The 17814-nt window shown below is 36.4% G+C and overlaps 1 protein-coding gene across 2 annotated transcripts in view; it reads right to left on the minus strand.

Moving 5' to 3' along the window:
• The window catches only part of LOC134676221 (collagen alpha chain CG42342), a 466219-nt gene that overhangs the window by 6818 nt on the left and 441587 nt on the right, over nucleotides 1-17814 (minus strand). The window contains exons 2-9 of one of the 2 annotated variants that reach the window (XM_063534546.1): nucleotides 10782-11586; nucleotides 10525-10700; nucleotides 9404-9540; nucleotides 8799-8954; nucleotides 8264-8465; nucleotides 6519-6745; nucleotides 5488-5640; nucleotides 651-4850 (exon numbers count right to left, since the gene is read on the minus strand). In XM_063534546.1, the coding sequence (XP_063390616.1) occupies nucleotides 4050-4850; nucleotides 5488-5640; nucleotides 6519-6745; nucleotides 8264-8465; nucleotides 8799-8954; nucleotides 9404-9540; nucleotides 10525-10700; nucleotides 10782-11586 (2657 nt within the window). In that variant the 3' untranslated portion in view covers nucleotides 651-4049. The remainder of the gene's footprint in view (nucleotides 1-650; nucleotides 4851-5487; nucleotides 5641-6518; nucleotides 6746-8263; nucleotides 8466-8798; nucleotides 8955-9403; nucleotides 9541-10524; nucleotides 10701-10781; nucleotides 11587-17814) is intronic. The other variant, XM_063534553.1, reaches the window with a different exon arrangement.

Genomic DNA, 17814 nt, shown 5'->3' on the forward strand with positions numbered 1-17814 from the left:
GAGAAAAATATAGCTAGGTATTTTAGTTTAAAAATCATTGTTACAATAAATATAGGCTTTTCCAGAGAACATTTACCGAAACGAAAGCAGAATTCACAAGGGTTTTCGGTGGACGACCGTAACGCGAATGATTGTTTGGACTGACCTTTCTATAAATATATTAATGTATTTTATTGTGTAATAATCATAATAATTATTAAGTTATATTAAATCTGGGAATGAAATTATATCAGAAAGGAGATTCTTAAATGAGTAGGTATACTCGTAACATGCTTTGTGCATTAAATATACCTCCCTCTATTGAGTGAAAATAAAACAAAATACACAGGTAATCTGTGTTGCGGTTTTAAAGTGCCATCTGTTACACCTTTGACAAATTAAAAATGATTACTTGTCAAATGAAGTCGCCATGTTAGAATTACACCGATACTATAAGCATCACTCACACAAACAAGCAATGAGGCAAAATTTTACCAATATTCAAAGGCTTTTTTCTTAATAATTTTAATCAAAATCTAGTATTTTTTTACGTTCTGCGAAGACAGAAATATATATACTACCCAAACATTACATATACAAGTGAAGAAACCCTATATAATAGGAGCTAGGGTGCCAAGAAAGTTGTATGAAAATCGAGCAAGGAGAACCACCTTAATATTATACTATAGTATTTTGCACATACGGATGACGGCTGTCATCTGTACAAATTATATGGAGAGATAACCGCTGTCACCGTAACCAAGCTATGTGGAAAATATTATGATATAATATGTTATATGGTATTAAATGTATGTATGCATTTACCTACAAAAATGATAATGTACTATATCATCATGACCATCATCATCATCAACAATAGAAAAAAATACTAAAGCCTCTACAGTATATTTGAATACCCATTGTAAGGTAAAAGTACGCTTCACCGAACGCTCTAAATCCGTCCGTTTCACCGAATTTCTTCTATTTTAGGCTATAAGTCGATTACTTACAGCTGATATTTATTTGCGTATTTTTTTTTCACGAGTTAAATACCTGTCCCTTCCATTAGGCCTCAGAGTCGGCCAATTTGTGCCGCAGTTGGGACGTGGCAACTGATCGAAACAGGTCGTCGCTGCCGATTGCCACTTTGTATGGGCAACCTTAAAGAAATCGTTAAGAAGTTGCGTATATTTCTTAAGGTCATAAAATCTTTTAAATTTATTTCTGTGTTTCAAAGTATGGTTTTACAGTGTGAATACCTAATTAGTTTGTGTATTTTAGTAAATTTAATTAATTTAGTGCAGCCATATTATCAGAAATTAAGCTTAATGTGAGTTCGGTGATGAGTACACCGACAATTTGGTTGGAAGGTATTATCGAACAGCGTCCGGAATCAGGGAAAGCGTATGTTTTTGAAATTATTTTTCTAGTGGTTGATTACGAACTATTTAGATTAACTACCTAATATCACAAATAAATTAATGTATTTGTAATTTTATGAGCAGTTGCCGAACAACAATATACCTAGAACCTATATAGATTATTGTGAAACTGCGTTTGAAATGTTCATGTTTTACGACTTTTTGGCATCAAAATAAGGTTTTTGGCAAGACTATTATCAAACAATAATTTTAGATATTTTACGTCCGTATTAGCAAGAACTTTATACATGTACGGTTTTGTAATGGATTCAAGTATTAAATTAATTGATAAATTTGTAGTTATACCATACTGATTACGATTTAAATACTATTTTCAAAATCTGTTCGCGAAATAGGTTCCACATATTTTCCATGTTTCGTTCACCGAACGGCTGTTCGGTGAATTGTACCCATGGTCTCAGCTACCGAACTCACGTTTGCGTTGACCATGTTTTTATTCGACGTTCATTAGAATATCATCCTTATTATGATAACGAGTAGGTCTATATTTATATGTTTATTTTTTGTGACCATTATTTCAATGCCAGCGCTTCTCAAAATTTAGACATACTTATTGGACGCTTGATAATAGTCTCGGAATGTGGACAAAAAAACTCAATATGATAATAAAAATAATAAAGCAATAATATTTTATACAGGATGGTCCAAACCTAGACGTCCAAAATTTTTTTAGATTCGTCTCGTCGTTGCGCCGTCTCGTCGTCGTGGGGCGATTATGACTTTGAAACTTCAAACTTTTGTTATGAAATTCCGGGGTTCCCATACAGGGTGGCTAAAAATAACTGCATTCCCATTGCCAGGGAGGTTATTGGATTATACTGAGCAACTTTTACTATGGGACCAACCCCGAATTCGCGAAAAAATTTAACCTTCCCTAGAAAATGGACGAGACAAAATGCATAAAAAAGCCATTTTTTTTTACATACGTACATGTTTGATAATTGTTGCATACCTACCTATTTGGGATGACTTATTTTTCAATAAAAATACACGTCAAGATCGGTAAGCGATACCTTTCTAATGCTAAAAAACGAAGTATACTAGGGATTTAATACTGAACTACTAAAGTTTGGGCACCACGCAACACCATATTTTCATACAATTATTTCCTAGTTCGGTAATGCGGCCTCCCTATTCGGTATAATGCGCAAATCACGTTTCTTAGTTCGGTAAATGGTACAATCAAGGACACTGGAAGAAATGACTTAAAAATATTTTTAATACACGTCCAATCATTTCAGTAATGTATAAGTATGTTTAAATGAGGACAAATTTATCTAAGTTTCAATTTTAGTATTGAACATATTCGTATGCAAATACCAGAACTAATTAAAAAAAGAAACGTAAGTCTAGGTCTTAAGCATTCGGTGAAGCGTACTTTTACCTTACGAGTATATTTTAAAACAAAACATACTTGGTAAGGTGGGGTAACACTAACACAGTTTATTTTGCTCGGGGGAAGACAAACAGTTTGAGGATTCCACAAAAGTGATAGTCTTACCCCACCTTACCTTACCTACAATAAAAAAATGACTTGTCTTAATATTAAATCGGGGGATTATTTATTTTAAAATTAAACAAAATAATAAAAATATGGCACTTAGCTCGTATTGTTACTGGACAAGATCATACTTTGTAACACCTACTTAAATAATTACTTAATATTCGAGAGAATTAATACATAGTACAATTTTAAAAAGTTAATAATATAGACGTTTGACAAATGATCTCAAAATTTGTTAATATACGACGAATCGCTTACATGTTTAAAGTATATACTCACTAGATTTTAAAGTTTGTAAATAATACATCTTTACAGCCCATAGGTAACCATATATTTTTCGTTCCTTGATTGAAATCGTTATTTGTAACCCAAACCGTAGTAGGTAAGTATCTCTCGCGTGGAATAATGGTCATAATGGTCCCTATGACAATTCCTTCCAATCTCTTTTGGTTGATTTAATTTAAACTTAAATAAATATTTGTACCTTGCTCCATTACTAAATAAATGAATAGGTATGCTAAACTTTAAAAAACATCTACAAGTATTTTGTTAACAGCTAATTATTCCATATAAAAATTTATTGTCACATGACATAGGGTCATAATGACAACAACGCGAAGAGAATATTAGCGGTCTAAAAATTCTGCCTGCAGTTTTAAGCGGAGACGGAGAAGAGTTTTAATTTCATAAAAAGTAGGGTCGAAAATTTGTTTAAACGGTTTTGCTTATTTAAGTAACACTTAGCGGACCCATGGTTGATAAAAAAACGACATTGGTTATAGATACCAAAGTACTTAGCATTAAGATTTTTTGGTCGATTATAATAGTTACCTACAGTAACACACCTACAGACTGCGTGTTGTCACCAAGAAATTATGAATTGAAATTAAAAAAAAATTAATTGATATCAATAAAATTATGATCTCGAGAATTTTACACCCTCGAATAGGCGTGCAATAGTAACTGCCATATGTTAGGGATAGATGCGGGAGAATAAGGACTTTAACCGCAATCCACTTAATTTGTTCCACTACACTTTACTCTCTTGTGTATTCGAGTGAGAGAGAGACAAATATATTTTTTAGTCTTCTCATACATATTCCTAATAATTAATTGCCTAAAGCTCAACAGGCAGAGGGAACGGTATTAATAGAAAGTAGCGGTGCTACCAGTTGCATTTTCTCTGGGTTCTTCTCGAAAAGTGCAAAATTTTGTTGCATTAACGGCGAAGGCGGATCTAAGTCTTCGGGTCTGCATTGCACAGATTCTTGACGCGGCGGCGGCATGAACCGGCGCAGCTTGTGCCAAAATTTAGGATCACCCCATTCTAAATAAGTGTGGTTTTCTAAATAAATTTGTAAATCCAATGGCAACTTTTTAGGTTTCTGTAATCCGCAGTGAACGATCAGGACCCGCTTTGTACGAGTCTTTAATGCATGACGGTGCGCAATGCGAAACTCCACCGGAGTCCATTCAGATTCAGCAAAGTTATCCGTCACAAGTAGAAGTGTACGACGGGCTTTTAGCACCGACTTCGTAATCTGCTCTAACACAGCGTCACCTGGCTGCCAATCAGTTTGATGTTCTATTGTAGAATACCCGAGTTTTTCTAACCCATTTTTAAGTTCCTTAAGTTGATTTAAGTCGACATAGGAATATGAAAGGAACGCATCATCTGTTTTTTCCGGATCGTGGGTATCATCACACTCCCTAAGAATCCAGTTAGCGAACAGATCGTGTCTAAACATAAACTGCTTAACACGTGGCAACAGAAGGTAAACTGTTAGACATGCGACGGCTATCAGTAGTAATGGGAAGACAACGCCAAACACTATCAGCAGTGGACTAGGACACAGATCACGTTCGGTTTTCCCTGAAGCTAAACTCATGTCTGCGCATTGTGTTGAATTCCAATCTCCGCCTCCCTGTGGACACGATCACATAATATATTTATTAAAAGAAATTTTTGGTAGACTCTATTTGGCTATGAAGCTGTGATATATTTATATACAAATAATAAGGGAGAAACAACCAGTTGCCGACTTGATTCCACATGCATTTTTTTCATACTTGGAATAGTTACATGAATGCCAAGTTTTATGCTTTCTTCCAGAAAGGACCATCCATACCTTGAGCTTAGAACTCTACTACTCGGTGATAAAAACTGCACTTCGGTCTTTAGATAGAGAATATTGGAGACAACGAGATAGAAAGAGACAAGCCGAAATCCCGATGTGCAATAATTATCGTCGGGTACTGTAATTCAGTCCATTCCATCGATTTACGCTGATGAAGTCATATAAATAAATATCATTATTTCAAGTAACTATCAGACTCATATTAATGGTTAATATGGACTATTATAGCTATGTAAAAATCTAAAAAAAAATACTAGGGTAATGTTTCTAGAAGTACCTAAATAGTGGTTAAACATGTACTCGTATGTATAATAAGTAGGTACTTCTAGAAACATGAAATTCATCAAACTGCCTCAAATATGGGCAATCAAACCTCTCGGATATCGAACGCAGGATATAAGAGAATATATAAGTCTATAATTACCACTAAGTTCAGATGACTGAAGGCAGGTGCGTCATTGCATTCGCAGGCAAGACGGTTTCCGGAGAGATACAATGTCACATTTTCAATTTGAGCAAGAACCTTCGCTGCGTCTAGTGATATATGCGAGATGCTGTTGTTACGCACGTCTAGCACCTACAAATAGAAATAAAATCAATCATAATCATTAGATTTTTTTGAATAAGGCTTTTACTTACTGTTGTAAAATCTTGAGATTTGAATAAAATAAACAAGTGACCAAAATGGGATAGTTTAACCGTAAAACACTGGCCAAAAACTAGTTAGTCAAAATCTTTAATACCGTCGTCAACACGGATAATCTTATTTAATTGTCAATATCATTGGGTGGTGCTGACCTGTTGACACAAAAACGAAATTGAAGAACATTGCATTGCATTTGACGCATCCTGATTTATATAGTTTGACCTCAGACGCAAAAATATACGGCGTTAGTAAAAAACCGGGCAAGTGCGAGTCGGACTCGCGCACGAAGGGTTCCGCACCATAATGCAAAAAAAGGCAAAAAAAAAAACTGTCCCGTTTTACCCTTTGGGTGCGGAACCCTAATTACGAGGAGTCTAAACACAGAGATACTTCCTTATGCAGGGTTTTAATAGGAGGTACAGTCAACAACAGAGCTATGAATACGGACAAAGTGCCAAAAATATGTATACACGACCTTAATGTACAGGCAATAAAGTACTGTATACATATTTTTGACACTTTGCCTGTATTCATAGCTCTGTTGTTGACTGTACTATTAATTAATTAGTGGTCTTTATCAGCAGTTAAGCTTGATCAGATAATTCTTTCTATGAGCAATAAGCACGAATTACTACGTAAAATAAGTACAGGATTGTGATTGGGGCGAAAATGTAAAACATATTTTAAGATAAAAATATTTTTTTCTAACTCGGTCCAGCCGTGTTTGAAAAATCGAGGCACATCCAATGATCATGACGTATTGATAACCTTCCCCTTTCTGACGTAGATTAAAATTGAATAATACTAACTCGTAAGGTATCGGATATGTCTGTGTCGGCTAGCATGGTGATGTTGTTATTGGGTGCGTGCAACTCCACAAGCGTGATGTTGGGTACGGCGGTCAGCGTTCCGGGTGCCACGTGCAGTGCCAACGGGAAGTCCTTAGTCGCCAGTGGCCAGTGAGGATCTCGTGGCAGAGCGTTGGTGCAGAACATTACTGTTGCGTTGTCACGCGGCCGATTTTTGCACGAACACTCTGCGGGCAAGGTAGATAGTATGTACTTATACAGTGGAAACTGGATAAGTGGAACCTGGGTTAGTGGAAAACCTCTTTAAGTGGACCCAAGTGGTCGGTTCCAGTCCCTTGGCAACGAATTACCTCTATAAGTGGAATTTCGGGACCTCTATAAGCGGAATCCGATTTTTCGTAAATTTCTTATTTTTACCTCTGTAACTGGAAGCAGCCGTCTCCAAAACCTCTATGAGTGGAATAGTTCGGCGTTATAAAATTTGTATTTTTAATAAACCGTCACAAGGAGGGTAGTTTGTTTCGTTAGCATATTATGGTTCGTGTTTTAACTTCTTACGTATTTTGTATGAGATCACACATCGTTCAGTTTGGTTCTTTTAGCCGTGGTGCGGTGCCGTGCTGTTAGATAAGCAATGCCTAAGCGCAAAATCAAGTATTTATCTCTTCGGGATAAATTAAAAATTATAACAGACTATGAAAGTGGGAAGTCACGTGAAGATATCAGTGTCCAATCTAGTGTGACTCAGGTCAACAAACCTAAATGACGGATTTTTTTCATTAAAGCACAATCGGTACATTGATTTATTTAACCATACGGTTTCTCTTGCATAAATAAATATTAGGAGTGATTTAGTTTTTGAAATTTTGTAAATTGTATACGAGTACTGTGGATTATTTACATTACTTATTGCTTTTTTAAAGTCAGGATTACACGAAGATTATTTAAGTCTTGATCTTTTATTTGACCATACTATACGTGACCTCTATAAGCGACATTACTAGCATCCACAACCTCTGTTAGCGAGAGCCTCTGTAAGTGAGAAAACGTTTTATTTGAACCTGGTTAAGTGGAAAACTGGATAAATGGAAAACCTGGATAAGCGGAACTAAACAGCCGGTCCCTTGCGATTCCACTTATCCAGTTTCCACTGTATATAGAGTTTATTAAATAGGTAACAGATTTTAAAACATGTGTTACGTAATAATAACTTAAACAGAATGTAAACCAATTATAATTAAAGTCCAGGCCAGCTTGTCTCTGGTTTTCTTGTAGTTATATTACTCGCACTTGTATTGCGTGCAGAACTCGGAATGCAGCAAGCGATGAACTGCATAGAAAACAGTAGTCGTACCTACTGAATGATGTAGGCTGTGTTGAATTTAATGGCCTTTATACGACATTTTTATCGACTTCAAAGAGGAATGCAGTAAAGTTAATTTAAAAGACAATATATAGGTATACACTATACGGACTGCGTTAGAAAATTAAAAAAGAACACTTTTTTAAACAGTGGGTCTGTCGGAAACTTCGCGGCCGTATAACGATACACCCAATACACCCATAAGCATATAACTACGTTAATACACTGTAGGTGTAGAAGCATATTGTTTTGTCTGCCACGGTACGTGTCTGGCATTCTCAGGGCGGTTTATATGTCTGTAGATATTAACGTAGGTACCTTCTAGAGCAAGCTACAAAGCTCACGCATGAGTCATTCTTAAATCACCAAAGCGATGGATTACCTGGTAAGCATTCACCGGTGTAAGGACAGGAAATTTCGTCAGGAAGATATTGTAGTAGCTTGGTATGAAGCGGTGTGGGATTTGGCGAACATTCGACGTCGTCTTTCAACTTTAGAAGCGAACAGCTGCGCAGAACCTCACGTAGCCAGTACGCATTGCAATCACACGGCAACTTATCAAGGCCAAGCTCGACCTGTACGCGCTGTAACATATCAGTAGGTAAAAATTTAAAAAAAAACCATTCCTTTACAAATCGATAGCATCAGTAGTTTTCGAGATATTTAGCGATGTGACAGACGGACGGGCAGACGGAGAGAGTCGCACCTTAAGGGTTCCTTTTGTACCTTTTCGGTACGGAACCCTAAAAACGAAATCATTAAATGTCATGACATTAATGCATCAGTGCGGTTTGTTGACTGTTTGTGCTAGTGGCGCCTCCCGCGCAGACTTTTGCGTGTTTTGTCACAATATTAGAGTTACCTTACCTAAGGTACCTTAAACTAACAATAATCCTTAATTTGAAACCACTACTTACCGTTACAACTCTGGAATCGTCAGGAATTGGTGAGTCCGCTTGTTGTTGACATTGTTGGTGATCAGTGCGCGAAACATCAATTTTTCGCAAATTATTCTTTTTCAGGTTGATTCGTACAGTTGCGCGTTCAGTTCTTGTCATCTCCAAGTCGCTGTACTGTGTAAGAGAGTATAATGTTAAGCTATACACATATTTGGGGAATTTGATAAAAAGCGGGAAATGAGAAACGTCACCCTTTTGCGTCTCCCTTTCCTTGTAAAATTGTGGTGTTGTCATTGCCGCACTGCTCTCCCTCATAACTTTATATTTTAATGCTGGATCGTTATTAGACCGTGAACGTTCATCCGTCCGTCCTTTCATCCGTCATTTAATTAAAGGAAATTGACAGTGACATTTCTAAATTAAATATTCAATACTGCAGCATAGCTGCAGCAGTAATACTGATACGACTATAGAGTCGCCAATGTCGCCATGTAAATGGTACTCTTAGGAGACAGGTGGAAAGGCGCAACAATAAAGGGGACGTTTTATTGCGTCAATATTTCATTGGTCAAAAAAGTATTTAACAATCAAGATTGTATTTTAATAATTTTAATGTTACTAACCGTGATTTCAGTAATTCTGTTGTTACTAAGGTCGATGTCCATAAGCGCATCATTATTGATCCAATCAAAGCAGACGCGGGTTGCGCCAGTGTTCCTTAGCTCAAGCCGGCGGAGCGACGAGGGCAACTCTGACTTTACTGAATAAACAAACAAGCTGTTGTTAGAAAATACGTTTTCATTAATTAGGTACGACTAGTTTTCCGTAATACTTTGGTGAAAACGCGTTTTCCTAGCATAAACTTGTTAATACTAGTTTTAAATTTCAGTTTAGGTAAACGCTTAAAAGTAATATTTTACGCTACACTGAAATAGGTATTCATCAAAAATTTTCCAATTCATTTTACTTGTAACTATACATATTTCGACAAGATTATGCCCACAAAAACTTGACAACCCTATGAAAATTCCAGAGTGAAGTTTGCTAGAGTTAATTAGCATATTACATATAACCAATTTTCGGCTAAAAAATAGTAGTACCTATTACTTTAAATTTACTCTAAAAATGTAAAGATACTTTTAGAGGCAAAGTTGGCTAGTAATAGATTTTGCCATAAACATTGCTAGAGTCTGTGCGGAAAGAGTCGTAGAATGCATTGGATATTGGATCTAGGGTTTGCACGACGGATCCGAAATGTATGGGAAGATCCGCGGATCCGGATCCAGATCCGGATAATTTCATACATGTCGGATCCGGACTGCAAACCCTAATTGGATCCCATACATTTCACGACTCTTCTCTTTCCGTACAGACTCTAAGTTACATACGGCTAGGTACAAAAACATTGCCCACTCATTTTGTACAGAGGTTGAGGTGTATAGTTAATCTAAGATTTTTGAAGGGAAGGGAACGCTCCCTAGCTTTGCTGAGTTTTGCAGTGATTCTAGTTTCAACGTCTTACGTGCTGTAACTCCATACAAAATTATTGTGAGCAATGCTACCAAAACATGCATTTTTAAAATTCTTCTTGCAAATTAAATAATGCGATCACAATGTGTGTAAAGAAATGGATTCACTGTTTTTTTTTTAGTTAATCTAGTTTTTTTTCGAAACAAGCAGGCAAATTTTGGCTAGTTTGAAGGTCGAAGCCAGTGGATCTTATAAAATAATAATGCAATCTTACATGGAACTTTAACGATACTGGCATTTCCACACAGCGATCCCAAAGGGTTATTGTTGGCCTTCAAGGTCACCAGCTTCCCCAACTGCTTCACTGAATTCACGACCGTCGCTTGGTTCAGCTGGTTGTGCGACAAGTCAAGCTCTTGCAAGCTGTCCTTTAACGGAGTGAACAGGCCTCTGAAACATTTTATGATTAGACTGTGCCAGCTATGCTTCTTCCTTTTAATTTATATACAAAGAAACATGAAAGAGACTTACAATGGTAAAGATGTAATTTGATTGTAGGCGAGATTAATTTTAGTTAGACGTAAACCCTTAAACATGGATTTTGGTAGAGTTGTCAATAAACAAGATTGCAACGTGAGATATTTCAGAGCAGAATTTTTAAGCCAATTAGTAAGTTTCTCTGATTCCAAAGGCATGTAATGTAGACTCATGCTAACCAAGTTAGTCAGCGAGGATAGTTGTGGCAATGTAAATATTTCGCCTGGATACTCTGCTACAATGGCTGAGGAGTCTGATAGAAGTAGAGATTGCAATGAGTTTAGGCGTTCGAGCCAATGTCGTGTATTCTTTTTGTCGTTCTGAAGCACGCGCTCTGCAGCAAGCAACCTCGCATTTATAATGTTTAAGATCTCAAGCGAGGTCGGTAGTCGGTTAAATGCTTCAGGCTCCGGAACAATATCAGTAAGTTTCAGTATCAGCAGTCCTGGTACCTCATCTAAGAAGTCAAATGAAGGGCGCGGCGGTTTTAAAGAATGTACAGCACTAATCTCGAGGTTGGTTATTTGCAGACCCCTCAAGTGATGTGCCTCCAGCTTAGAATCTGCGGGCAACCTCAGCCTCAGTGTTTTCGTAACAGTGACATTAAACGCCTTCAGAGCAGCGTAGTATGAATCTTGAGGAATTAGGCACTGGTTGAATACTGCGATCTCTACTGTCATTGGCCATGAAAAAGCAGGCATATCGGGGTCATCCAATAACATCGAGGAATATTTGCTATCGCTGTCGCACCGCAGCTTAAAATAACTTCCATCCAGAAAATCTATGATTAGCTCATGACCTGAAATGGAAAACATACAGATATATTTGACATTGAAAATTACAGTAAACTCAGGTAATCTACACATAAAATAAAACAGTAAGAATTAAGATAAAATAAATAGTTAGAATATGCCTATTGAAAATATAAAGGAAACTACTTAATGTGGGGGATAACAGGTCAGGTATGTTACGTAATTAAACTTGGGTGATTAATTATTAAGAATTTTGTGTGCCTGTCTATCTGTGAATATGATGAAGTTTAGTACTTTTGAATAGTTTTTATATCGATTATTTCCAGTTTGCTGGTTATGTGTATTTTTTTAAACTGTTGATATAAAACATAGTTTTTTTTGCTTAGAGTAAAACATGGATAAAGAAAATATTGTTTGGTTAGATTAAGTTTGGTTGAGCCATCTTTGTATTTTCGCCAACAAACTCAATTTTTAATAAAAGGACGTACTGTATCGCGAAGATACGCCTAATATGCAAGGCACGGAACCCTCCACTATGCGTTGTAAGACACGCACTGGCTGGTTTTTTTTTGTCTCGTTGGCAACCAGAACAATAAACTCTAAAAATTTCATTTGTCTTCGATTCTGACAGACTGACAGACGTAGGTACCTAGGACAAACTGTTAAAGCCTATTAATATGATTCATTTGTTTCGGATTCTGCACCCAAAAATTAATTAATGTATGTAAGCAGTAATTCATTATTCCATAAACATAAACAGAATATTTCAGGAATTATGAGAACATTTATTTGTAATTTAACTTAAAACCTTAAACTAATGATCGTTATTTTGACTAGTTCCGGTGGCGCCACTATGTCACCCCCACTATTGTGAACATCAGTGGCACCATCGGATCTGGAAGGCAGGGAGGCATTCTGTTACAGTTCGCACCTCAGAGCGGAGGTGCTGGCTAGGGCTCGTACAACAAATAAGTTAATTAAGTCTTAAAATAAGGATAATTGTGATAATCAAAAGAATAAAGTAAAATTACGAAGCAACTCGTATTTAGTTACTCGCCCTTGATCTTCCTTTCAACAATCAGAAGTTGGATAAACAGAAATCGATAGGATTTCTGCCACGCCACACAAACGTAAGTTGTTTTTTTTTCTCTCTGTCTACTTTTGCTTCCCTTTATGTATTTAATTTTAACCAGGTTGTTAGTGGTAATAAACTGTATTTGCCGTAACGGAGTAAGTCCGGAGGTTAATGCGGTTAATCATGCATGTCTATCTTGCCCGGGTACTCCCTGGATTTAGACATGCTTGATAATCTAGTTAGTTAAAATTTAAAATAGGATTAAACTGTATTTGCCGTAACGGAGTAAGTCCGGAGGTTAATGCGGTTAATCATGCATGTCTATCTTGCCCGGGTACTCCCTGGATTTAGACATGCTTGATAATCTAGTTAGTTAAAATTTTAAATAGGATTAAACTGTATTTGCCGTAACGGAGTAAGTCCGGAGGTTAATGCGGTTAATCATGCATGTCTATCTTGCCCGGGTACTCCCTGAATTTAGACATGCTTGATAATCTAGTTAGTTAAAATTTAAAATAGGATTAAACTGTATTTGCCGTAACGGAGTAAGTCCGGAGGTTAATGCGGTTAATCATGCATGTCTATCTTGCCCGGGTACTCCCTGGATTTAGACATGCTTGATAATCTAGTTAGTTAAAATTTAAAATAGGATTAAACTGTATTTGCCGTAACGGAGTAAGTCCGGAGGTTAATGCGGTTAATCATGCATGTCTATCTTGCCCGGGTACTCCCTGGATTTAGACATGCTTGATGCTGATAATTACAGGCCTATCCGTATCGTAACTTGTTGAAGTCTAGTAGAAATCTAATTCATTTTCGGAATCGAGCCGCGATTATCTTAACTTTCAATACATTTATTTATGTTCCTTAAATTTATATTTTTAAGTTTTAAATATATTTTATTTGTATTTAATCAGTTGTAATACCTTATATAATTTAAGGGTTTTTTTTTCCACATAGTTTTTAGTTATATGTACCTCCATTTAATCTCGCTCTGATAATACCAGGTGAAATTAAATTACCTGTGTTTAATAATTGGGGCATAATTTGGTAGAGTCAATATGTAGAGTCAATATGTAGAGTCAATATGTAGAGTCAATATGTAGAGTCAATATGTAGAGTCAATATGTAGAGTCAATATGTAGAGTCAATATGTAGAGTCAATATGTAGAGTCAATATGTAGAGTCAATATGTAGAGTCAATATGTAGAGTCAATATGTAGAGTCAATATGTAGAGTCAATATGTAGAGTCAATATGTAGAGTCAATATGTAGAGTCAATATGTAGAGTCAATATGTAGAGTCAATATGTAGAGTCAATATGTAGAGTCAATATGTAGAGTCAATATGTAGAGTCAATATGTAGAGTCAATATGTAGAGTCAATATGTAGAGTCAATATGTAGAGTCCGAAAGCATATGCACTTAGTATAAATGACACTCTTCTGAAAATGTCCTAAAATGTCCTAAGTTTCAGTGATGGAGGACGACCCAGGAGAGCCCAGGCGAGAGGGCCGGGGTTTTAACAGACGTCGTGATCATCCATGTGAAGCCTTGTTAAAGGGTCAGGAGCACGACAGAAACCAATACCCAGGAGTGCCCAGGCGAGAGGGACGGGGTATGGATACTCAAGAGCGTCCAGTGAGTCCAGTCTTACCCTTCAATGGTTCGCGACGTGGTACGGACGTGGTGCGACGACCAAATGTCAGGACAAGTAATCAACGCCGCCTGCAGGAAGGAGATTCCTATTTACCACAGCCAACTTCGAGAGCCCGGAAAAGGAGTGCCAGCTCGTCGTCGGCGGAGTCTGGTGAGCACCATCATACTCGTACGAAAAGGACGCGGAGGTCTTGCAGTAGAGATCGCGAATCTAACATATTGAATAAACTTTTGTCAATTTTCGATAAAGTCAAGAGCTCGAATAAGCCCAAGCTTGCGTCTATAGCAAATGTAATCCCAGAATTTGATCCCATGACTAAGGAACAGACGGTACTTACCTGGCTGACCAAAGTTGAGGAGTGTGCTGAAATTTATGAGTGGGACGAAAAAGAGACTACTCATTACGCACTACTGAAGTTGGCAGGTGTTGCTAAGTCATGGTATCAGGCTTTGCCTACATTATTATTTACTTGGCCACAGTGGAAAAGGAAATTAATTGAATCTTTCCCCTGTCGCGAGGATTATGCCGAGCTCTTGACTGACATGTTAGCTAAAAAGGCACGCTACGGGGAATCGTTGGAGCACTATTACTACGCGAAGGTCAACCTTTTGAATAAATGTAAGATTTATGGTAGGCAAGCAGTCGATTGCATACTTCATGGCGTGGAGGATAGGGCTGCAAGAGTAGGCGCGCAAGCAGCACAGTTTACTGAACCGCAACAAATATTGGCATATTTTCGAACCGTGAAATCAGGCCCAACTAAAGAAAGGGAAACCACTTACTCCTCCTCTATAGCTCAATAGTGGGACCGGATTTTTGCACGAAAAGTTTTGATAATTCTAAAGTTGAAAAAGTGATACTTATCTGATATAGGACATATTTTTAAGCATATATGCTATATATGATGAAAAGTTAGAACGAGCGTTAGATATAAATTAGGTATTTATATATTTTTAGTAATGATTTTTTAATATTGAATTAAAGTGCAATGTTTAAGTTCCATTGTTTATAATATGTATGACGCTTTATAATGTAAAATTATTAGAAATTTTTTTAACGTGCTTCTTTGTCAAACTACAATTAGCTTATTATTTTGTCGATATTGAATTAAAGTTTAATAAATCCACAACAACATATCTAAATGTATAAGTTAATAGGCAAGCTAAAAAGCTAGAAGAATAAGATATATGCTTTAGAATTAATATGCGTTTTTTGTCCTATAAGATCTAATATTGAATTAGAGTCTGTAAAAATAAGTCTATTACTATAAAATAATATTTGCAGCGTATATATGGAAAGTAAGAAATTTCTGTGTGTAGCTTGCATTGTAATAGTAAAATCTAGTTAAAAAGGCGCGAAATTCATAGATACGCCGCGCTGGTCCGCCGTCCGTCCGTCGCCGGCGCGGCGCTCGAGAGCCTATCATAGCCTACCTATACCTCGCCCCTCGCCCCACCACCCGCTCAGTAACACTGTCTGTCTTTTCTTATCATTCATTTGTTTGTTTACCGTGCACATATATAAATTATATGCGGACATTACGTGAAATTAAAATATCTTATTAAGTAAAAATACCTACAGCTGGTCAATCGGATCTTGGCAGTAGAAAGAGGCGGCAAATTTAAAAATGTAGGCGCGAAGGGATATCGTTCCATAGAAAATTTGAATTTCGCGCCTTTTTTTAGTGACAAGATTTGCTTGACCAGCTATATTTCATTATCTTGACTAATATTGTAATAAAAATGTACAAGATATTCACAACTATTTTTTACTATAAAATAAAATAAAATAATCTTTATTGCAACTTTGAGTTGTTACATAACATTGGTTCCTGGCTCTCAAAGTAGGTTTCCCTGTGTCTCAAGAGCCAGTTCCTTCCCAATTACAAGCGTAGGTAATGTTACAATGTTAGACATTTTATATGACATATTAACAATATTAAAATTAATTTTAAAGAAAGATGAAACTGTGATGTGTGTGTACGCGCGCGTGTGTGAGTATTCTGTGTCTGATTTTTAGAATATGTGTGTGTTTCTGTGAGTTTACGCGCGTGTGTGTCTGGTTATTTTAGAATGTATGTATTTTAGAACACGCATCGTAATAGCTCTTCTGCTTCAGTATAACTTAATGATTTTAACCAAATCTTAATTTTGTTTTTTAATTGAAAATTACTAATGTTGTTTATATTAAGGGTTTTGTGTGCTTTGTTATATAAGTATGGTGCCAAAAATGAAAAATGCCTTTTAGAGCATGCACTATTACAGCGAGGTACGGGGTAGTGAGCTATGCGTTTGTTGCCAAATGTGATTGTAGGGGGCTATTAGTCTGTGGTATCTGCGTAATGTTTGATAAATGATAAAACTATACATAGTTTGTCAAAGGACTGTCTCATTTCAAACATAGACAGGGAGAATCATGATACTATCTTTGACTTACACTAGTACTAGCACCCAAAAGAAAAGGATGAATATAGTTTTTCGTTTTTATTTACTGACAAATTGGTTTGACCAACTATACCTATTTCTGGTTCCTATTGTCATGTCCTGTCCTATTCAACGTCAATATCATAATATGTATATTATAAACCAACTGCTCAATATTACACGGTATACATCCTGAATATACAATAAGGTAAGTGGCCTCACTTACCTTATTGTATATTCCGTGTGGGCCGTATATGCCTATACGGCCCACACGGAATACGTATGCCTCACCTTAAATTAAAATGTTTTTTTTTAATAAACAGGACATGAAGTATGAAAAACTCACTCAAATAGGTTTCTCATTTATTTAAGTTTCTTCATTATACCAAAATAGTTATAAAAATATTACGATACTCTTGGAAAATATACCTTTTATAAAAGTCCTATTATGGGCCTTATTGAACACTACCAGAGTATTACTTAATCCCGCAAAAAATAATCATTTTGACAGTAGGTAATAAGAGATTTTATTGTTTTTAACTTAAGAGTTATACATATACAAATAACAATATTTGATACTTCATAATAGGAGGATTTATTTATAATAAGTGAAAATAATTATTTTGGGTCTTAATAACTAAAGATATAAAAATTGTCTATTTTACGCGAAAATAGTAGGTAACTAAACATAAATCTTTATTAGTTACAGTAGTCTCATCCTTTAACATCTGGGGGCACGGCAGTGCCCCCGCCAAGACGAGAAAAGCGCAAGGGCACTATCTACCTTTTCTCGAAGCGCTTTGTCGTTTTTTGGAACCCTCATAACTTGGGGTTGGATTATACCAGATAAACAAAGTTCTCGGACTTATTAAGCATATCAATTGCATAGCTCTTATACTTTAGATTTTATTCATATCTAAAAACTTCGATTTCGTCACTGACTCACTCACTTGATGATCATCAATACCGGGTACTTCCTGAAGTCCTCTAAGAAGCTGAAATTTGGTATGTAAGATAGTTTTAGTACACAAACAACAAATAAATTCAAAAAAAATTGATCCCTAAGGGGATGAAGATGGGGTTTAATTTTGTATGGGAAATCAATAATCACTGAACCG

The sequence above is a fragment of the Cydia fagiglandana genome, chromosome 2 (genome assembly GCF_963556715.1).
Source record: "Cydia fagiglandana chromosome 2, ilCydFagi1.1, whole genome shotgun sequence".
In the NCBI taxonomy this organism is placed as follows: domain Eukaryota; kingdom Metazoa; phylum Arthropoda; class Insecta; order Lepidoptera; family Tortricidae; genus Cydia; species Cydia fagiglandana.